Source organism: Elgaria multicarinata, chromosome 10 (assembly GCF_023053635.1).
Source record: "Elgaria multicarinata webbii isolate HBS135686 ecotype San Diego chromosome 10, rElgMul1.1.pri, whole genome shotgun sequence".
Taxonomy (NCBI): domain Eukaryota; kingdom Metazoa; phylum Chordata; class Lepidosauria; order Squamata; family Anguidae; genus Elgaria; species Elgaria multicarinata.
The window spans coordinates 13905997-13929449 of NC_086180.1; the positions used below are offsets into that span (position 1 = coordinate 13905997).

Below are 23453 nucleotides of genomic sequence, written 5' to 3' on the forward strand. Positions count from 1 at the left end.
TGGGAATCCATTCTGGGTTTCAGTCAGAACCAGCCAGAACTCTGAAGGAGCTATCCAAGGTGCTGAACTATTTTAAATCGCTCCTTTAGAGTTCTGGCTGGTTCTGACTGAAACCCAGAGTGGATTCACAGCCCCACTGAGATTGGAGCCACCAGCCTCCACTGGGTCGGAAGGTGCTAAAATGGCCGACATCAGCATTCATAACACCATGGAGATGTAATGGCTGCACTGTGTGTTGGCACACAGGGAAATGGTGACCAAAATGATAAAGGGGCAGGAGCACCTCCCCTATGAGTCTACAACAGTCAAAGATCCTCATTGAAGTGTCATGGGTGCTGTCACAAAATGGTTGTCATGGGGGGGCTTTCCCATTCATAAAATGGCTGCCTTGGTGGGCATAACCAGTCACAAAAGACTCATTTCCCAGAAGGCAAAGTGGTGAGACTAAATAAAGTAGTGACTTACCCAAGAACCTAAGTAGGCAGAAGTGTAGAGCCTACTTAAGGAAGTAGGGTCTTGAGGAGGGATTTGAAGGAAGAGAAGAAGGTAGATGAACTTGGGCAGAACGGACAAAGCAAAAAAGGGGCAGAGAGGGAAAGGAGAGGTAATTGGCAGCAAAGAAGTGTAGTCCTTAATTTAAAAGGATGGGCTAGGAACTTGGAAATGCAGAGAGCGTAATGGAGTGTTCAGGCAATTGGCCTATATACGTGTTAGCTCCAGTGACTGTTACTCTAAAGCGTACTTAGCATAATGGTTATTCTAGCCCTGAACCAAATGCTTGTTCAGGAATGGGTTTACTTACCTGCTGATATGACCTGAATCAAACTTTCACCCTCTTCAAGGCATTCCAGACAAATATAAAGTGTTGGTTATTACCTTTAAAGCCCTACATGGGCTTTACAATCCGCCCCGCACACTCAGATTCTCTGGGAAGAATCTACTACAGTCAGCCAAAACTAGGCTGATAACTGTTACCCAAAGGACCTTCTCTTCTGCTGCTCCCAGACTGTGGAATGGCCTGCTGGGAGAGATTCGCCGACTTAACAGTCTTTCTGAATTTAAAAAAGCTATAAAGAGCAGGCCTACCCAGTCGAATTTTCAAATGTTTGGCTGTTATTTTAATAATGTAGTCGTTTTATATGTTTTTAATCAGTTTTATATATTTTATAGTATTTTTATATTTGATGTTGTTCCCTGCCTCGATCCAGGGGGAGAGGCGGGTAAGAAATAAAATTATTATGATTATTATATCATCTTTGCTTGCAGTTTGTATCTTTCGATTGTGTTTGTTTTTGCTGTCGAATTACTCAGATCGAATTGATTGGAATAATCCTGTATTGCCATAAACTGCATAATTTGCATACATTATTTGGCTCCTTGCGAGCTTGAAGGGTTTGGCTTGGCTTGTTATGGGTAGTTGGTTTTTTACTTGTAATGAATGGTTGTCCCAATCTGTACTGTTACTGCACTTCAGTCTCTCAACACTTATTGAAATGTCACTGTGTGAATTTGTCTTTAGAGGTTATTAATCATCAGTTAACAAGTAGCTGTCACATAAAACCATGCAACTGAAAGCATTAAATTATACCACATCAATTGTGCGTTAATGTAGAAGAGATTTTAAACACACACACACACACACACACACACACACATACAAATCACGTCACTTTCATAACAATATTTTCATAGCTCTCGCTCCATCCATCAATGTTGCCTGTTAATCTAGAGTTTTCCCTCCCTGACCCTTAAGGCAGAACTATGTGTTAGGACTTCAAGAGAACTCAAAGTCACATATTACTCTTTTGGTACCTAGAGGGGAAATTGTTCACAAATTGGAAATTAACTGCAACAAGGAAGCTGGTGGCAAATAGAACATTTTAACTGTGAGAAAGGCAATCATTAATATCTTTTAGAGGGGGGCGGCAATTACTTGGCTTTAAAGGAGACTGTTGGCTTCATGAACCAATTAGCATAAGTAAATTTAATTGGGAGGATGTTTCTTAAAAATGTGAGGATGGGATTTAAGGAAGAATGGTGAATCGTCATGGGAACAAAACAGAACTGAATGGGGTATTTTGGAGGACATGGTGGTGGTGAATGTTAGTCATCATCTTTCCTGGCCTGCTCATCCTCAGGACCGCATACTTAGGGGTATCCTCCATTTTATCCTCCAAAGAACCCTGTGAAATTGTTTGAGAGAATTTGCCCATGGCTCTACAACAGTGGAGAGTCACATGCAGCCTACAGGATTCACGTGGCCCTCTCATGCTGCTCACACCACTGCCAATTTGTCACAGTGGCAAAAAAAAAGACAATTATCTGACAAAGAGGTGTGTCCCCAATGGGTTCTTGAGGGGGGGAATTAGCCACCAGACCCAATTAAACTATCCACCCCTGCCATACAGTGAGCAACATGGCGGAAGTGAACTACACTCTCTCTGGTTCAAGTTGAACATGGTAACCAGCTCTTGTTGCGATCACCTGTCTTATGCCGTGCTGTCGATATTGTCACTCATGCTAAAAAGGCTACGGCCTCTTCTTCTTCCTGACCTTGGCCTACCAAGCACCTTCCGGTTTTGAGAATCCAATCTTATTTTTTAGCACAAGTCGAGCATCAAATAGAACAACAACCTATGAGCCAGTTCTTGCTCACCCTCCAAATCCCTGACCTCTGTATATTTGTCAGTGTCCCGGCACTCATCTTGCTCAGCTCCCATTCATTTAAAGGAGACATGTGCAGGAGAACTTTCCGGTAGATGGTGGCCTAAGCGTTTGCCAGCCAAGCCAAAGGAGAAGCAAGGAAGGCATAATTTACTTCAGTCTCTTCCACTCTATTTTCTCCCTTGGGATGAGGGGATGTTGGCTCATCCTCAAGTAGTTATTGTAGCTTAATTAAAGATGGCTCCCTATGATGGCTTCCCCAAAATGGTGATCAAATTGAGATGTTTGGAGGACCAGATTAGGATACCAGCAGGGCCAGATTTGCCTGCTTGGCCTGGAGTTCCCCACCCTTCATGTATCAGATCCTTCTCATCTCAGTTGCATCTTTAGCCCAGCCAGTGTTTTGAACATGGGCTGGAGACACGTTCAGTCATGATACTGGCCCAGTCAATACATTCCATGCTGTGTTAGATGATATTATTATTATTATTATTATTATTATTATTATTATTATTATTATTATTATTTCTTAACCACCTCTTCCTCTGGATCGAGACAGGGAACAACAAGAAGTATAAAATACATAAAACTGAATTAAAAACATAGTATACATTATTAAAACATCCTAAAATTCCACTGGATAGGCCTGCCGGAAGAGATCAGTCTTTATAGCTTTCTTAAATGTTAAAAGACTGTCAAGTTGACGAGTCTCCTCCAGCAGGCCATTCCACAGTCTGGGAGCAGCAGAAGAGAAGGTCCTCTGGGTAATACTTGTCAGCCTACTTTTGGCAGACTGAAGTAGATTCTCCCCAGAGGACCTGAGTGTGCGGGGCGGATTGTACAGGAGAAGGCGATCCCGCAGGTAAGCCTGGACCAAAACCATGTAGGGCTTTAAAGGTAATAACTAACACTTTATACTTCGCCCGGAAACTAATTGGCAGCCAGTGAAGAGACTTTAAAACTCTTATTTAATATCAATATGTTTATTGCTCAATCCACAGATCATTGCAACACATACAAACTTGACATTTTGCTATACTATACATAATAAAAATTACATATGGTTAAAAATTACAGAGCTATCAAAAACGTAACATGCATTACTAAAAGGATAGTAAGATAGGAGCACAGCAGACATACAGAAACCTTTAATTGCTTCTCAATGACATTTCATTTATATCTCTGAATCTTTATAACAACACACTCCAATTGTATCTAAAAACTTTGCTCTACATCTATTAGCTTTCACTGCTTTTATAGCCTGCTTTTGATACCCTCAAACCAGTTTACAACACAATGTGAAGGACAATTGTAAAACAACACTAAAGTCACAGCGATCTGTGGCACAAATAATATAATGTGTTGCAATCAAAAACACAGTTATTATTGTTATTGTTACTGTTATTATTATTTGTATCCCGCCTTTTGCTCAATGCTGGGCCTCAAGGCGACAGTTCAGCACGAGGGGTTGCTTGATCGAAGCAAGTAAACGGAAACGTAGTTTCCAGTACGGAAGGCCAGTGCTGTACATGTACAATGAGAACATCTGGAGCAGTTCTGTCCTCAGGATGATGGGATATCTTATGCTTCGGATCCTTCAGATCGTAAGGGCTGTGTGTGGGACCGTGCCACATCTTCCTTTTGTACCTACCAGCTTGTGATTGCATTGTGGTCAAAGAATAAGTGAAATCTTTCTCTCTCTTCTTTTCAGTGGGGCTTGGGAGGCACACAAAGATAAATATAAAAAGAAAATATTGGCATGGTAGGAGCTGGAAACATTAAAGAGAATTCTGTATTCTCTTTCTTCCTCCTCCGTTTTTGGTGGTTCAAAGGGAAGTGCTTGTGAAAAATCTAAACAAGTTTCTACAATATAAAGTCCTCTCTCTTTTCTCTCTGCCCTCCCTCACTGGTTCCCACTGGTCCATCAAATTCACTATCTGCCTCTTCTTTTCTCACATTTTTCTCCCCCTCTGGGAGACATCAATAGCATGTATGTGTCTTCTTTGATGTTCATATGGTCAAAGCAGAGTGGCAAGCTAGAAAGAGATACCCCACCACCAAAAAAGAAGGAATAGCTCAATTACGGGAACCACGTTCGCACACAAAGGCAAAAGTGTACGAACTGCAGAACAAACATATTTGCAATGGCATTGAACTCTTTGAGAAACTAGTCTTTTAAGGGTTTTTTTTAGTGGTGGGGAAGTGTGCATTTAAAGAGGCAGAGGCTTAAGTGAAATGCAAAATAGTTGTTCTTTCTCTTGATTGGCAATGGCTTCCATCTGGACAGAGTCCAAGTGAATCCTATATAGTAAGTTCTCTCATTCATTTCAGTAGGGCTGATGAAGAGAACTACAAAGAGAAAATAATGGCACAGTGGGTAGCTGGAATGGAAATGGCCTGAAAACAGGAAGTTCCTTATCAGGACAGGGCTTATTCAGGACATGGGTCTTAATTGGCTTGCACAGTTCTTTGCTCTTGGCCTTAGCTAAGCCGAGCTACCATAAATCGTGCAAAATGAAGAAATCATTATGCATGTGCATATCGTGCCTAAATTGTCATTGATTAGAAACTGAGAGCAGAGAAATATCCTCAGGGACTGGGGAAGGGACATAGTCAGGAACGCAGAGGTTGAACCACATGGCTTCCCCTAGCAACAAGTTGCTCAGACTGAGGAAGTTAGCACACCTGGGAATTTTTATATTGGCTGGGGACACTAGATTGGCGCTCCAGTATCACCTCACTTCCCAGGGCAAGATGATGAAGTGGACGGTTACCCAGTGGTGTAGTAGCACACTTTGAAATACAAACACTCATCATGACAGTCCCCATAGCCACGGCATGAAGAGGAGCCCCAAAATGCAGGCAGCGGTGTTGATCCATATCATCAAACCAGTTCTAGTAGTTTTCACATCCACCAAGAACAGATCTTTGGTAAAGCCAATTATTATTATTATTATTTATTTATTTATTTATTTATTTATTTATTTATTTATTTATATAGCACCATCAATGTACATGGTGCTGTACAGATTACACAGTAAAATAGCAAGACCCTGCCGCATAGGCTTACAATCTAATAAAGTTGTAGTAAACAATAAGGAGGGAAAGAGAATGCAAACAGGCACAGGGAAGTGTAAACAGGCACTGGGTAGGGTGAAGCTAAACTGTATAGAGTCAGAACAAACTCAATATTTAAAAGCTATAGGGAACAGAAAGGTTTTTAGCTGAGTTTTGAAAGCTGTGATTGAGTTTGTAGTTCTCAAGTGTTCTGGAAGAGCGTTCCAGGCGTAAGGGGCAGCAGAAGAAAAAGGACGAAGCCGAGTAAGGGAAGTGGAGGTCCTTGGGCAGGCGAGAAGCATGGCATGAGAGGAGCGGAGAGCACGAGTGGGGCAATGGGTCTTCATTGCCTGTTCAAGACCACGGCTTCACAAAAATACTTCGCATTACAGCAGGGAATATATTGTGGCCGGTAAAGTTAATTTATCTCCCGATATTCTGAGGATTGTAGATAAGCTCAGAGGGAACACGGAAGCTTGTTTGGAAGGGGGGCGGGGGAAATGACATCAGCATCCCTGCTAATAAAAAAGTGCCAGCACTTCACCCCTGTGAGCACAGGATCCACAACAACACTGCTGCTACTTGCCCTGCAGTTTCTCCCCTGCACCCAGCAGCCCCAGTGGAAGAGGTCGGGAGGGGTGATTCTGTCAAGTCTGCTTCCACTCAGCTCGTCGAATTTCCAGTTATGTTCGTTCTGCCCCATTTCCACCCCAGTTTCAGAATTTTGCCTTTCACAGTCTTCTCCCAAATGTTTTCCAGCACATGTGTTCTGACGTGAGCATTTTTAGGCACAATTTTTCAAATGTACCTGTTTCCCCCCATAGTATACAGTGCATATTTCCTCCGAATATGTGCAGGTTTTGCACACTTTTTCCTAATACGCACGTTTGTTTTGTGCACAATTTTTAAATGGACGGACTTGATCGCAACAATAGGAAAAGTGCAGATTTTGAAGCGGGACTGCCTTGAGCAGGGGGTTGGACTCGATAGCCTTATAGGCCCCTTCCAACTCTACTATTCTATGATTTTATGATTTAGGGATTGGATAGAAGTTTGTGGAGTACAAATAAGGTGACTTCCCATCAGATTGCAAACCAAACGAAATTCTCAGCCGTCGCTAGTTGCAAGGGCCCGTGCCTTGATCTCCCTGCCTTCTAGCGTGATCCCTGCTGCTCTAGACATTCTGTAATCATAAAAAATTAGGGACATATAGGGCAAGGTCCAGCCAAATACTAAGCACTTTCAACTCCCATTGATCTGAGTCAAGTTGGTTCTTCAGTCTCTCCCATTGAAACCAATGGGACTTATGTGTGTTTGACTCTGGTTTGGATTAGGCCTTACTTTTGGACTGGATTAAAGGTTTTGTTGATTCATTGTCAGTTCATTGTCATTGGAATTTGCACTGCCGATTTCCTTGGGCTTCCTTTGCAATGCCAGCTTTCAATATCTTGACATCCAGTTGTAGCAAAAAAAAAAAGATAAAGAAAAAAAAGGGTGGGGGTTCAGAAAAAGAGACACCAATGGGAAGGTGAACTTCTAGTAAGTAGGAAACCTGTGTCCGCTGAAGTCAGCCTCATGATTGCATTGCTTTCAAGACAGCCATCATTTCCCTTATAATTTTCTGAATCACCGTAATGAGGATTAATTTGGCTTCCAGGATCCCTTACATAGTCCCAGTATTGCATACAAAAGACTTCTTGTAAAACCTTTTGAAACGGCTTTGGTTCAGGAGAAGGTCAGGAGCCATTTGCTGACGGGCTGCTGAATAAAGGTTGGGTGTGTGTGGAGGGGTCTGAGTCGGCCTCTTCCTGCGGTGAATTCTGTCCTTCCTAGTCCAGCATCGAGCTTTGGGTGGGCTGGAGGACGGTGCTCTCAGTGCTCACGGGAAAACAGGGGAGACAGGGTGGCGTTAGGATTTGGGGCCCTGGGCAGAAATGGCCCGAGAGATTGCAGTCCCTGAGCCAGAGATCCCAAATGGCATTCACTCACCCCTGCCCCTCAAGCTGAGCGTTTAAGCGCCAGTTAAAGAAGGATCCGAACCATTGAAGCAAGGTGCAGGCTTGTGGAGGGGAAGAAAATTCATTCAACACCCCAATGCTTGAAAATAAAAGCAGGGGGAAGCAGGAAGAAAAGCCAACTGAGTCTGGTAATTGTTGATAATCAGTGTCGTCACCCTCTAAGAGCCACATCGGATACTGCTTTTACACTGAAGTGGAAATCTGCCAGTGAAAACGCCTGTTTGCACAAGAGACATTTGGGTTTACAGGCCCAACTACCTTTTGGAATGCAGTTGTACAGAACGATACAATAGGTCAATGAGTCTTTCGTGAATATGGCTGTGTGTGATCACAGGGAGCCCTGATCCAGCCACTACGTCCCCAGGAATTTCTGGCTACTATAGGTGAGAGAATGAGGTTTACGTCTTCATTTGGCCACACAAATGTGGGAACTGGGATGTTGCCATGGGTGGATTGCTGGGCATGGGCCAAGGACAGCTAGGTTGAAATCCCTACTCAGCCATGAAGTGTGTTCTTTTTATTTATTACATTGCTACACTGCCCAATAGTCGAAGCTCTCTGTGCGGTTTACAGAGATTAAAAACTATTAAAAATACATGATAAAACGGCTAAAATCATTTGCATACAAACATGTAAAGAGACAGGACAGAGATAAATATATCTAAAACAATTTTCTGATCTTAAAGTGATTGTATCCTAATTGAGGTGCAGGGGTGGGGAACCTCAGACCTTCGGGCCCAATCTGACCTTCTGGAGTTCCCCAGATGGCCTTTTCCCTGGTCCCATCTCTTTCACCTGACTGCTAAGCGTTTGAAGGTTTCCCAGCTTTTTTGCAGTTTTCCCCCATTTTATAAGGTCGAAATGCCTCTCCTAAGACTTTGTTACTGGCAGGAAGAACTTGATGCTAAACTAGGCTGGTGAGTTTGATCCCTCCCCTTTTGCCTTCAGCCCCGCCCACCTCTGGAATGTGGCCCCCGAGAGTTCAATTTGGCCCTCTGGCTGAAAGCGGTTCCCCAACCCTGTTGTGTATCTTTTAAAAAAAGGAACTGCTTTCGGAAGCTGACCTATTGGCAAGCCCTTGTCACTTCTATACCATCGTTTGCCTCTTCTTTCTGCAGGTTGCCACCCTCTGTGTGCGCAGTGTGTAGCAGATCTCCAGGATACTGGGAGCATCTGCTTGAAATGCCACAATCCTCATCACTTGCTCCTGAGAGATCACTGTATGCCTGACTGTCCTGCAGGCTACTACAAGAATGGCGGAGTGTGTCAAAGTGAGTATTGTCTGTGTTGGAAGTGTGGGTGCAACTCAGCTAGCTTCAAAGAGAAAAGCTGGCATGTCTGCATGGAAAGGGGATTAGAGAGAGAGAGAGGACCTCCAAGCTTCCTAGACTGAGCTGTGCTAACTGTCCTTCTGATACTGGTACTCATAGAATCATAGAACAGTAGAGTTAGAAGGGGCCTACAAGGCCATCGAGTCCAACCCCCTGCTCATTTGCAGGAATCTACCTTAAAGCATACCTGACAGATGGCCGTCCAGCTGCCTCTTGAAGGCCTCTCGTGTGGGAGAGCCCACAACTTCCCTAGGTCATTGGTTCCATTGTTAGGGTTGCTGACCTCCCTTCTTATTTCCCCTTCTTGATACTCTTCCCTCTCAGAGAGGAGACATCTCTTTGGGTCTCCCTCCATCTTGAGTTGGGAACCCTCCTACGCTACATGAATTTCCTTATTCTTTTGATCCACAGTCTCCAGTATGATCTATCCAGGGGAAAGCGTGTTCCTTCAGCTAGGATTCCACACAGCTCAGCCTTTGGCAGGTTCTTGCTGTTCTGCTAACAGTCTGAAAAATAGGTGAAATAATAGAGAACCCTGCATGTGCCTACTAATTTCACATCAGATAAATAATGCTTCCAACGCGCATATGCGCTGATGGAAGTCTTAATGACAGGATTATTCAGAGGAACACAAGAGCAGCCCTGGTGGATCAGACTCAGGGTCTAGCTGTGTCCAGCATACTGTTTCCCATAGATACCTATGGAAAGTCCAGCCACCATTGCTTAGCCTAACCTACCTCACAGGGCTGTTGTGAAGAGAAAATTGTGAAGAATCACATATGCTGTTCTGACTGAGGAAGATTGGGGTAAAACTGCAACAAGAAACAACCTATTTAAACAAAACTAATTAAAGTGGATATAGTTTCTGGATTTAGAACAAGTTGTTGTTGTTGTTTAGAACATGTATATTGCCCCTAAAGAAGTCAGAATAGTAATATACAGAGTTAACCTCATTTGATCTGTATAAAAATCCTGTGCCGGCAATTAGGCCGAGAGATGGAGCTTCTCTACACAAGCTATTCCATTACTTACTGATGTTTGTGGATCCTTTACATGATGTCGTCAACCCCCAGGATGTCTCGTGGTCCCCCTTTATCCCTCTTTCAAAAAGATTGGAAATAAGCTGTCATAACCATTAATGGCACCATACCGGCAGTGTGAAATGCCAGGGTTACACTATAATTCAGCCACTAGATGGTGCAGTTTCATTGAACATATAGAGCATTACTGAGAAGGGAAGCTTTTAATTTGAAATCACATCTTAGCCATCTAAAGGAGCCCACCACAAACCCGGAAAGGCTCCAGGAAAAGAAAACCTGGTAAGATTGTGATGTTTTTTGCTTAATGTAGAGAACCTCAGAGTGAATGACCCATAACAACACAGTGAACTTCATAGCTGAGGCAGGATTTGAACTCAGGCCTCTCCCACTTTAGCACAACACTGGCAGCTCCGCCAGAGCTCCTGGCTTTCGAGCAGGGTTTATTCTCCTAGGCTTAGTTACTGGCAGTAAGAGATTTAAGCTGCAGTATGCTGGCATTTTATATATTTTTTTGGTTTTCGCCCTTGCGGCTTTTGCCTCACCCACCGCTAGAATGTGTGAAAACGTCTCCAAAATGGCATTCAGCCCTTGGATGGAAAGAGTTTTGACACCCCCTGCTCTAGCGGCCTTTGCAGGGAGGCTGCTTCGCAACTCAGCCTTTCCATTCCGTCTTGCCCTCCAGAATGTCACCCTGCCTGTAAAGCCTGCGGCGGGGGAGGCCCTTTCTCCTGCACCTCTTGTGACTCCAGCCTGGTCCTTTCTCACACGGGCACCTGCACCTCGGCCTGCTTCCTCGGATTCTACAGGGATGAGGACCTGCGTTGCAAACGTATGTGTTTCCTTTGCGTGCGGCTCATCGTGAGCTTCTGACTTACCCAGTTGCATTCCATGTAATCATTTTATAGACGGGCGGTGCTGGGTAGACGGGAGATGGGGACTGCTGGTAGCTCGCTGGAGGATTTAGAGTCCATTAGCCAAGGTTCCTGTCTTTCAGTTGTTTGACAACAGAGGCTGCCCCCACCCCTCACCCTCCAAAATTGGGCTGTTAAAATAGCTGAGCTGTGCTAATTCTAATTTAGAGTTGTGCGTGTAGACAAGGGCTGGGCAACCTCAAACAGGATGGGATCACCTGAGACTGTCATTGGTGTGGATCCTGAAGTGAGGCAGGTGGCTACCAGGAGGAGGGCCTTCTCTGCTGTGGCACCCCTGCTGTGGAATAAGCTCCCAAAGGAGGTTTCCCTGGCACCTACACTATATTCTTTCAGATGCCAGGTGAAGACCTTTTTATCCTCTCAGTATTTTAACAGTCTATAAATTTAATTTTAACTTTGCTGTTTTAAATTTGAATTTTAAATTTGCATTTCTGCACTGCTGCTGATTTTATCCCGGTTGTGCTTTTATATTGTATTTTATATCATGTTTATATACTTTTTGTTTTATACTTTGAATGGTTTTAATTTTGGGGAGAACTGCCCAGAGAGCATCGGCTATTGGGTGGTATAAAAATGCAATAAATAAATAAATAATTTTAAACAATCGGACCCGGAGCCTGAAGAAGAAGTAGACCAGCTAAGGCAGGAAGTGAGGGAGGAAATTCTCCAAGGCCTCAGCTAGACCGAAGGTTTATCCCGGGATCGTCCCTGCCTGCTCCTGGGATATCCTCCAAGCCTTAGCTAGACCTAAGGTTTATCCCGAGATCATCCCTGCCTGCTCCTGGGATATCCTGTGTGTCATTTACATGAACAGGAATGACCCCGGGACAATTCCTGGATAAACCTTAGGTCTAGCTAAGGCCCAAGACTCTCCAGGAGTCAAGGAGGAATCTTCTTAGGAGCTCATCAAACAGGAGCCCCAGGCTCGGAGATCCTCCTCCCTCTCTCTGGGAACACAGTCTTTGTGGAAGGGGGAGGGAGCATCGAAATTGACAGATCCCTAAGTCTGCCACAGGGTCAAGTGGGCGGAGCTTAGAGAAAATGGGAGGCGGTCTTCTAGGCTAGCTACTCGCCAGCGGTTACAGCTTGAAGACTCTCCCTGAAGGCAAAGTGGGAAACAGTCTATTTAGTTAATAGGCAACTTCCCTTGCTTTGTTAGGCTAATTAAGCTTAGAGAATAGCTCCCGGTATTCACACTCCCTTCAGGTTTGAAGAGATGTCTATTTACGGAATAAAGCTTTGTGGATTGCAGGGCAAACCTCTTTATTGTCTCACATCTCTGCGGGAGGGCTTAGAATCATGACAGAGACTTGGATTCACAGGGAAGGGAAGGGAGAAAAATCCAAATAAAATAGAATAAAGGTTTGAGCATTGGTTTCAAGGTTGATCAAATAATCCTTAATCCAAGATGTTTGATTTAAAATTCAATTGTAGACTAACTGGGAAACGTATAATTTTTGAGAGATTTCACAAAAAGAGGCTTGCATTCAAAGCAAGCACTTATTCAATTCATGCTAATAAGAAGTGCGCAGCAGAAGCAGCTCTGTCTTAAGTAGCACTCACTGTAAATTTTATTTTGCCTTTTCCCGAGCATTCTGAATAATGTGTCATTGGTACATTTTGAAGTTTGCAAATGTACCTCATCATACATCTAATTATTAGCTATTTCTTCGCTCTGTTAATCCACGCATCTTTTTAGATGCGTTGCAATTGTTAATTAATTAAGCCTCATGACACCCCTCTGGAATTGATAATGTGAGTCATCTGCTGTAGCATAGAAAATTAGGGATATACGAGGCTTTTTGACGTAGGATTGCAGTGAGAACATGAATAAATAGTTGTGTACTCTTGATGGGGGGAAAAGGCTCCATTTCTGAAGTGTCGTGGCATGAACACTCTGAAGCCACATTAACTCTAATAGTTTACTCCTTAAATCCTGTTTGGTCCACAGTGGAAACTTGTTCAAACTTTTAGCCAGGATGGTATAGTCTTCCCAGGAGTGCACCCTTTCAGAATGCATGAGTGGGGTTGCCTGTTTGAATGTGGCTCTGTCAGCAAAGCTAGCATGTCGGGGCAAGGCTTTTCCCTGAGAGGCTAGCTTTCTGCATGCAAAGAGCTTTTGCTGTGCAGGTGGGTTTGAACAAGCAGTCCCTTGTCAAGGGGGCATTATATGCAGTCCTATGGGAAAGCTGAACAGCACAAATCACTTTGGACAGAAGAGATGAAAGGGCAGCAACAGGAACGTAGGAACATAAGGAGCTGCCTTATACCGAGTCAGACCCTTGGTCCATCTAGCTCAGGATTGTCGGCACTGACTGGCAGCAACTCTCCCAAGTTTCAGGCAGGATTCTTTTCTTGACCCTACCTGGAGAAGCCGGGGATTGAACCTGCAGAGCACGTGCTCCATCACACTGAGCTGTGGCCCCTCCCCATGCAAATGCAACCTTCCCTCTCAGGGTGAGGGGAGATATTGATCCCAGGGAAACAGGATGAGTGTGGCCAGAGAGGAGCCACCCCATCTTTGGCTGAGCTCTGGTGTGCCGACGTCTTTTGCACACGCCTCCTGCGCCTTTGCTCCGAGGCGACTGCTCTGAAGAGAACCGGTTTTGGCACAGGCGCCGTGGTTCTGTCCTCGTGACGTCCACAGAACGAGTGTTGCAACCTGATTCTTTCAAGGGTCTCGATGGGGAAGACCGAAGGCTCTTCGGAAAAGGATGTATACCTCAAATCCTGAACGATTGGTTGGCTTGAGTATTATGAGAGAAGGAGGGCACCGCTTCCTCGGGATCCCTTTACCCATGGGGGGGGGGGGAGTGTAGCACATGTGGGATTTAACACTTCGCTGAATAACCCCCGAGGGAGCACATCCTGCTATATGCCTTTGTTTGTGAGAGCACCGTCTTCAGTCCTGTGGCCTCCGGGGGCTGCTTCAAAATAGAATTCAGCTAGACACACAGAGAGAGAATTTCCAAGGGGTTTCCTCAAGCAGTTTCATTTTTAAGGTGTAGCTATGGCTGTCTGGGGTTTGCTGAGAGTTGTAGTCCAATGCATCGGGTGGGTGGGTGGGTGTGCCCACCAAGTTGGGGAAGGCTGATCCAATATTTCAGCTCTGAAAATTCACTGCCATCCACCTGCATGCCTTTATCTCCCTCTGCAGCTTGCAACGGCCCGTGTCTGAGCTGTGATTCAGGAACCAGCTGTACGTCCTGCAAAGACCCATCCAAAGTCTTGCTTTTTGGAGAATGCCAGTATGACAGCTGCACTCCACAGTACTACCTTGATTTCTCCACCAAGACCTGCAAAGGTGAAAAAAACACAGCGATGTTCTCTCATACTGAAGCATAATAACAATTCACAGGCCTTAGCTAGACCTAAGGATTATCCCAGGCAAATGGAGGGGTCGTCCCTACCTGCTCTCGGGATCCCCTGTGTGTCATTTAGATGCACAGGGATGATCCTGGGACCATCCCAGGATATAGGCCTGGTCTAGCCATGACCACAGTCTAGATTATTATTATTATTATTATTATTATTATTATTATTATTATTATTATTATTTTATTTATTTATTTATTTATTTATATAGCACCATCAATGTACATGGTGCTGTACAGAGTAAAACAGTAAATAGCAAGACCCTCCTCCTCTTCCTCTTCTTCCTCCTCCTCCTCCTCCTCCTCTTTCTGGCTTTCTCTCCTCCCACTCCCCATTTCCCCCCTTTCACTCCCCCCTCTCCCTGCTATCTGCTGTCACGGGCTTCAGCTTCCAGTGTAAAACCAGATTATCGCAAATCCATCCCTGGTAAATGATGGTGTGAGTGAGCCATCAAACTCTTCCAAGGGTCAAGATTTGCAATTTGCTCTGCTAATGGTTCAGTTGAATGATGAGTGAGCTTAACTTTCTAAATCCTCCTCTCCCCCTGCCCCGCCTTTAACATTTATATAAGATTTTGTGTATTTACTGGAGTTTTCTCAGATTTATACATATTGCAAGGCTGAATATACACATTTCAAGAGAGGTCTCTCAAGACATACTGTATGCTTTCAGATGATCCTGCCTCTTCCTGCTGGCATGTTCTCAGAAAGAAAATTGGACCCGAGAATAATAATTTGGACATGCCCCTTTTGGGCTTTATAAAGCTATAACTCAAATACATCTTCATTAGAGATTTCTTTTCATCTTCCTCAAACGTTTTGCCCTATCATTAGCTATCCCGAGACAACTGCTTTCCTGCTCTACTTTTCTAACCATTGATGGGAGTGTCCGAAGTAGAAGAGCCTCCTGATTAATAAGGGGCTCTTGATTCATTTTCTTGCCACTTCAGGATATGAGTATATAGAAACAAATGGAGTTTTAGATTTCACTGCAAATTCTCCAAGAGTGAAAGCAGGGAAGAAGATGAGTTGAGAGTCAAGATGGCAACTGAGCCTCTTTGATCCCCACCCACAGAATCCAGCCACCACTTACTTTGGCTGTTATCCTAAGCTCTTACATTAATTCACAGTCCACTTATCCCAATTCTACTCTGATTCTCAGCCCAAGCTATCATGGAAAACAAACCCTCAGACTTTGTACCCAGAGGGAGTTTACTAGATTGGTTTTGCCCTGATGTACATGGTAACATCTGCTGGACCACGGTTTTCAGACAATAGGGTGCTGTGCTGAAATTTCACGTGGTTTTTGGCTTGGTTTTCGTGGCTGAAACTCTGTGGCTCTGGCAGTCAAGTTAAGAGAGGCTCTCCATGGCAAATGATTCCCGCTGTAGCATTCAGAGACACTTAGCATGGAGATCTCTACCATCACGTTATGTCTCACACAGTGAGGCTGGGGAAACATGTTTGCAACGAACCATGTGCCAAACGAATTGAAAATGTTACGGCTGGCCCTGGAGAGGCAATTGTAATATGTGATTGCCTCTCGCTCCTTCTCTTACACCAGTATCCCTCAACCTGGCGCCCTCCAGATGTGTTGGACTACAACACCCATCATCCTTGGGGACTGGGATAATGGGAATAATGTTGGATAATGTAGTCCAACATGTCTGAAGGGCGTCAGGATTCCTTCACCTCCTTCTTTTGTCCTCTCCATGTCTCTGTAGTACTTGACTAGGACAACTTCTATCTCCTGGGCTGTACCCTCTTGCCATGTTTCTCCTGGGTCTTGTTGGTGTCTGCTGTGTCTTGCATCAGCTTTCCCTAACTCCACATAACTATCTCCTCCATGTGTTCTGCCACGCTGCACCATATGCTCAGGACAGCCTCTTCCGCTCTATAGACCAGGCTGCCTCCTCCCTTCCCTTTGTCCAAATCCCTCCCCCGGGCCCATTACTTCAACGACGCCTTCCTGAACATCCCAAGTAGTGGTGTAGCTGAGCCAGGGCTCAAAGGGATGCAGCACCGACACTTTTTTAATAGCAGGGATACTGACATCGTCTGTGCTCCAACTCAACCTTCCCGGCTCCCTCTGAGCTTAGCTCCAGTCCTCTCAGTAGCTGGGCGGAAAAATGAATTTTCTCAGCAACCATATGTATCGGTGAGCCATCCCTGTTGTAATGCAAAGTATTTGGGGGCAGCCTCATCTTGAGTGGGCAATTAAGAACGAGTAGCATTATGGGAGATCTGCTTCTAGTAGAGATGAATACTGGTAGAATTGGTATGTTGATATGGATCAAGATGCTCCCTGGATTTTTTGCCTCTCCTTGGGGGGCGTGGCAGTGGGATTGTCTGGATGATCGCCTGCGCTTCAAAATTTACCACTACGCTCCTAAGCTTCACCTTACCTGCCTGTCCATGAGCGTTTGTTTCTCTCCCGTCCTTGTCTCCACTTCCCCATCATCAATACCCCATCCCTATCTTAACCCATCTTAGACTGCAAACCCTCTACGCCAGGTCGATGTCACTTCCCTGTCCTATACAGCTCCTAGCGCCCTATTAGTGCTAAATAAATGTTCTGCCGCACGGTCCTTTCCTGTACCTTGAACAGTTATCACATCTCTCTCCCAGGAGGTAACTGCCGCCTGCCTAGAGCAGCGAGAGGAACGTCTCTGCGTCCCTATTATTAACTTTGCGGCATTTCTCTACTGAAATTCGTTTTGACTGAGGGGCAATGTCACCTCCGTCATCAATTCGGCCTGCTTAATTAGCAGCGCTCGTGGGAAATCCCAGAAGACCCAGTGAGGGGGAGATAAGAGATTTATGGTTGAACCATGGCAGAACACACCGACGAGCGACGTGTGCTTGTTCTCAACGTCGGCCTGTAACGGCTGTGAGCACCTAGAGGGACCGACGGTCACGACGGCTCTGCGGGACCACGGAAGAGCAGCCGCCCGTGCCTGTGTTGAACATAACTGGGAGATGTTAAACCCCAGAGAAGAATCCGTGTTATTCTAAGGAGATCTCCATAGGCGTTTTCTTTCCTCGCTTACATCTGTTCCGCTGTTCGTTCTTTGCCCTTCAGTGCCCCTGCACTACATGGTGTGTTAAAAGGGACGGGTGTCGGGCGAGCAAACAGGCGCTCCATGGGGGATGTTTTCTTTTCTGTATTCTCAGAGTGCGACTGGAGCTGCAACGCCTGCAGCGGTCCCCAGAGCACCGATTGCCTGCAGTGCATGGAGGGATACGTTCTGCTAGACGGTGCCTGCGTGGAACATTGCCCGCCAGCTTTTTACAGGGAATCTGACACATGCCAAAGTAAGTCTTTACGCAGGGGGTTCATGCGCAGCGCTACATGGCTTCTATTTCAGGGGACACAATCCGCAAAGCACCACTGATGGGTACTGTTATCACTCTCAATCAATCAATCAATCAATCTTTATTTACAGTCAACAGGCCATTATTATTTTTATTTTTATTTTTTATTTATTTAAGGATTTTTATGCCATTATTATTGCATATAGGTACACAGACGTTAATGAAAAATACATGATGGTAAAAAGAAAAGATACAAAAGCTGTAAAAATGCTAATCATTAGGTTTAAAGCCATGCGTGGTCTAATGAGGATAGCCAGATTCAAAAATTGGGCCACTTGCTCAGTAATAGGCTTGTTGGTGCCCTCATAGAATCATAGAGTTGGAAGGGGCCTCTAAGGCTCATTGCAGGAATCTACCTTAAAGCATCCCTGACAGATGGCTGTCCAGCTGCCTCCTGAAGTAAAATAGAGAATCAGGAGAGTGACCAGGGAAACGCTGTATAATAGGACAGAGTAGGTCTTTCCTGGCCTCTTGATAGTAACTGCAGTAGAATAGTACATGCAGGATGGACTCCACCTTGACGTCATTACAGGGGCAGCATCTAATATTCTTTGGGATTTTCTTGAATCTGCCCTCTAATAGCTTGGAGGGGAGAACATTGAGCCTTGCTAAGGAGAATGCCTTCCTATATTTAGGGATAGTTAGCCATCACAGGTATGGCATTCTGTCTTTGCAGAGATGGCCTAGTAGACCCAATGACCGAGGGGAACATGGTCCCCATTCAGCTCCCTTGAGGTCCTGGTAGTCTATGTCCAGTAATCTCTGTTTAACAGTCACTCATGGGGTGAGGGGGTGAGGTGAGAGCTCTTGCTCCGTCTCACCCTGGTCCTTCCACTGTTGGTGGAAACCACATGACCAGCCGTTGGTGAGCTCCCCATTCACTTTTACATGTGTAAAGCAGGAAACATTACATGGTGAATATATGCACACAATGTAAGGCAGCCTTCCCCAACCTGGTTACCTCTAGATGTTTTGGACTACGACTCTCTTTAACACTAGCCAGCGTGGGCAGTGTTCAGGAATGCTGGGTGTTGCAATCCACAACATCTGGAGGGCACAAGGCTGTGAGAGACTGGTACATGCCAAGTTGGGATCTCCATCACTGGGCCATCTGGTTGTTGTTTTTTTGGCTCAATGGAGTTCCGTGCTGTGTATGACTTGCTGTTCCCCAAAATCTGGGAACGTTTTTGTGCTTTGGGGGTAGGGGGGGTAGGTTCTGCAATTTGGGCAAATTTCTAAGCAATTTGCACAAATTACACATTTCAGCCGTGATTTGCTTAATTTTTTTGCAAAATTGTGATTTGCGCAAATTGTTCAGAAATTTGCACGAATTGCAGAACCATCAAAGAAAAATGTGGGGAAATCCTGAGAAATCCACGAACTGGCTCAACTCGCTGCAGATTGAGTCGGGTGCTGCAGCAGGAACCAAGCCAAGTCTAGGAAAGCCCGTTGAACTTCACCCTGCAAAAGGATTGTCCTACATCCCTAATTCCAAGCCAGTGCAGGTACAGTGGCCAGAATGTAGACTTACTGTAGATGTGAACAACCCGGGTACAAATCCTTGTTCAGCTGTTGGAGTTCACCATGTGGCCTTAGGCACATCCACCACCACATGGGAGCGTTGAGCGGACACATAGCCCTGCATCTGTTGCACTGAGCTTCTTCGAGTCAGGGTGAGATCACAACATGAGAAACGGGAGAGAGATCTGTGCTGTCCATTTATGTCTGGAAGAATGCATTTCTAAGGGTCTCACGTATGGCTTTTCAGGATGCGATGATGACCATTGTCTCCAGTGTCTTGCCCCTGGTGAATGCACCCACTGTGATGCCCCATTCCTCCTCTTGGGATCGCAATGCGTCGTGACGTGCGGGAAGCGATACTATGCAGATCATGGAGAGCTAAAATGCTCAGGTGAATAAATTAGGCGTGGCGTTCCCCAACTTTTTTGGGTTGACGGGGGCACATGTGGAAGTTTGAAGGAGTGTCATCGATGTTCTCACAAAATGGTTTCCATTGCAGGGGCGGTGGGGCGGTTGCCTATTCATAAAATGGCTGCCATGGTGGGCATGGCCAGTCACTAAGCACTCATTTCCCAGAAGGCAAATTGGTGAGACTAAAACAAAAGTTACTGACCCATGGACTGAACTAGAAGGCAGAGTTGGGGTCTGAGCTCAAAAGCACAATAACACTCTTTTGAACCCAAATAAAGATGGAGCTGGAGGGGGACACGTCACCTTGCAACGTGGCAGCCTGCCAGTGAAGTAAAAAACGAGGGCCATTTTTTAAAAAAGTCTTAAGGAATAAAATAAATATCATGAGGGGCAGGGAGCCTGGCGAGTGCCCAGAAAAGTGTCTGTCGGCACAATGGCTCCCGTGGTTACCATATTGGAGACCCCAGAATTAGGGGGTTAAATCTTAAAACACAAGCTTGACAGTAGCTTGAGCAAGAAAGAGGAAAGAGTTAATTCCCATCTAGCGGAGCCAAATTCAATGTGGGAGTTCCACCCACTGGATAAAATCAACATTCCAGTTTACATGCCTCATTGAAAAGTAGGTTGGTGGCTTTTTTTTTTTTAACTTGAAGAAGGTACATTAGGAAGAACTCTGGCAGTACTCATAATTCCTTATTTATTTTATGTTGTACTCTGCTGCATCCTGTGGGGTCAGTGTGATAGCTCCATGGGAAAGCCAGTGCTTGGCACATGGGCTGCAGGTCCACTCCTGTTAGGGTGACCCTATGGAAAGGAGGACAGGGCTCCTGCATCTTTAGGAAAGGAAAGGAACCTCTCGTGCAAGCACTGAGTCATTACTGACTCATGGAGGGATGCCAGCTTTCGCTGATGTTTTCTTGGCAGGCCTTATAGCGGGGTGGTTTGCCGTTGCCTTTCACGGCTGTTATTACCTTTCCCCCAGCTAGCTGGGTACTCATTTTACCGACCTCGGAAGGATGGAAGGCTGAGTCGACCCGAGCCGGCTGCCTGAAACCAGCTTCCGCTGGGATCGAACTCAGGCCGTGGGGAGAGTTTCGGCTGTAGAAACTGCTGCTTTACTGCTCTGCGCCACACGAGGCTCTCTTGCATCTTTAACAGTTGTATAAAAAAAGGGAATTTCAGCAGGTGTCATGTGTATGCATGAAGCACCTGGTGAAATTCCCTCTTCATCACAACAGATAAAGCTGCAGAAGCCCTGCCCTCTTTTGTGTCTAATCACTCAGGTATAGCTCCTGAGTGGTGGTCGTGGAGGCAAAACACACTTTCCAGAGCCCCCAGAAAGTATCGTTTGGTGAATGCTCAGCCAGCCTGGCTCCCCGGAACATGGCTGGTCGAGCAGGGCTCAGCGAATTCGCAGGGCAACACACACCCCACCCTGCTGCGAGCTCTACAGTCCCTAGCTGCCATATACTGTATCAGACCCATGCTCCTTCTAGCCCAGTATTGCCAACAGAGTGCCAAGAGATTTTCAGCCCTACCTGGAGATGCCGGGGATTGAACCCAGGATGTCCTGCATGCATGCAAAGGAGGTATCAACAGCCATGCCAGAGCACAGAACTATGGCCCTCCTTACCCGTGGAGAGGGAGCTCTGTTCCTTGCAGTCGTCCCATGTGCTCAGAGCAATGTTGGGTAAACAAGCCGTTCATATTTGGTGTTTGGCACCATTGGCCATTCATCAAGCAGCAGCACAGTAGCGGCCTTGTCTCTGAAGACTAGAGAATGCCGCTCATGGCAGCGTTTGATCTTTTCCCTTTTCATGCTAGCTTGCCCCGAGAGATGCTTGGAATGTGACAGATCAAGTCGGTGCCAGGTTTGTGATGCCACTGCCTTCCTGCAGGAAGGTCGTTGTGTTTCCGACTGCAGCCATGGCTCCTATGCCAACGTCAAGAGCAGGGAGTGTTTACGTGAGTATCTTCCAGGATCCTTTATACCTGAGCAACAGGTCACTGCAGGTTTCCCCAACCTGGTGCCCTCCAGATGCTTTGGACTGCAACTCCTGGCAGTCCTAGCCAGTATAATCAGTGGTCAGGAATGCTGAGGGTTGCAATCCAAAACATCTGGAGGGCACAGCGTTGGGGAAGGCTAAGTTATGGTCTGTCTACTTCCTATTTGTAACTTTAGAGTAACAATGGTGTGCCTCACAAGTTGTGAGGAAGACTGATGACAAGAGCTTTGGGCATATCTCTACACCACAGACAATCTGGTTTCACCAACAGTCTCCATTCTCTTAAGCAGTCCTATGGAATCCTGGGAATTGTAGTTTGCTGTGCCTAAACACGTGTGCATTGGGGGCTGGGTACATCGGACAAAATTCTCAGCACTCCCCAAACTACAACTCTCAGGATTCTTTGAGGGGTGGGCTTGATGCACTGCAGACATATATTGGCTTTATAACTATCTAACCATCATGGCACTCCCTACTTCCCAAAGCATCATGGTTACTGTATTGAAAGTGCTGAAAACACACACAGGGCCTGTTCAGATATCACGCTGATTCCATTGTCATACTGCTCTAACAGTCAGGAAGTTTTTCCTGATGTCTAGCCAGAATCTGGTTTCCTGTAAGTTGAGTCCATTATTCCGTGTCCTGCACTCTAGGATGAGTGAGAAGAGATCCTGGCCCTCCTCTGTGTGACAACCTTTCAAGTATTTGACGAGTGCTATCATGTCTCCCCTCAGTCTTCTCTTCTCCAGGCTAAACATGCCCAATTGTTTCAGTCTCTTCATAGGGTTTTGTTTCCAGACCCCTGATCATCCTGGTTGCCCTCCTCTGAACACGCTCCAGCTTGTCTGCGTCCTTCTTGAATTGTGGAGGCCAGAACTGGACGCAATACTCTAGATGAGGCCTAACCAGGGCCGAATAGAGAGGAACCACCCTATCCATAGGTAGGGTGACCATATAGAAAGGAGGACAGAGCTCCTGTGTCTTTAACAGTTGTGTAGAAAAGCGAATTTCAGCAGGTGGTATTTGTATGCATGCTGCAGGAGCTCTACTAAAGTGACCAGATACAAAAGAGGGCAGGGCTCCTGCAGCTTTAACTGCTGTGACTAAGAGGGTATTTCACCAGGTGCTGCATGCATACAAATGCCACTTGCTGAAATTCCCTTTTCAATAATCTTTAAGATACAGGAGCCCTGTCCTCCTTTCCATAGGCTACCCTAAGTCCTCACCGTATCAAATCGAGGGTTGTTCCGAAACATGCGAGGCTAATTTGCTAATTATCAATAAAATAACAACAGAGGTTTGTGTCTATGTGTTTATCGAGGTCTTGTTTTGTTTCAGCTGCTGTGCAGGCTCCTATTCTGAGGGCAAACCGCACACTCCGGGTAGGCATTGGTGGGGTGACGCCGCTCCGCCTTTCCTTCATGGAGCTGCAGAGCTCTGGTGGCAACGGAGAAGGCGTCTTGTTCCATGTGACCGGGCCTCCCACCAACGGCCAGCTAGTGACTGTGGCAGATGGGAAAGAGAGAGAGCTGAGGCAAGACGACCGGTTCACTGGGGAGGATGTGAAGGAGCAAAGAGTTCTCTTTGTGCACAATAAGGAGAAACCCAGGTGAATTGGCGTTTCTTTTCCTCTCCTCTGGCTTTGAACATGAGGATACTGTCAGAGGGTTCTTTCCAACAGCATGAAATTGGGCTGAGTTCTTTACACTTTGGGATATAACCCA

The 23453-nt window shown here is 45.7% G+C and overlaps 1 protein-coding gene across 1 annotated transcript in view; it reads left to right on the forward strand.

The window, feature by feature from the left end:
• The window catches only part of FRAS1 (Fraser extracellular matrix complex subunit 1), a 355924-nt gene that overhangs the window by 201585 nt on the left and 130886 nt on the right, over positions 1-23453 (forward strand). The window contains exons 20-26 of the mRNA XM_063136077.1: positions 8858-9010; positions 10793-10939; positions 14200-14346; positions 17591-17731; positions 19560-19703; positions 21548-21688; positions 23068-23338. Coding sequence (XP_062992147.1) covers positions 8858-9010; positions 10793-10939; positions 14200-14346; positions 17591-17731; positions 19560-19703; positions 21548-21688; positions 23068-23338 — 1144 coding nt within the window. The remainder of the gene's footprint in view (positions 1-8857; positions 9011-10792; positions 10940-14199; positions 14347-17590; positions 17732-19559; positions 19704-21547; positions 21689-23067; positions 23339-23453) is intronic.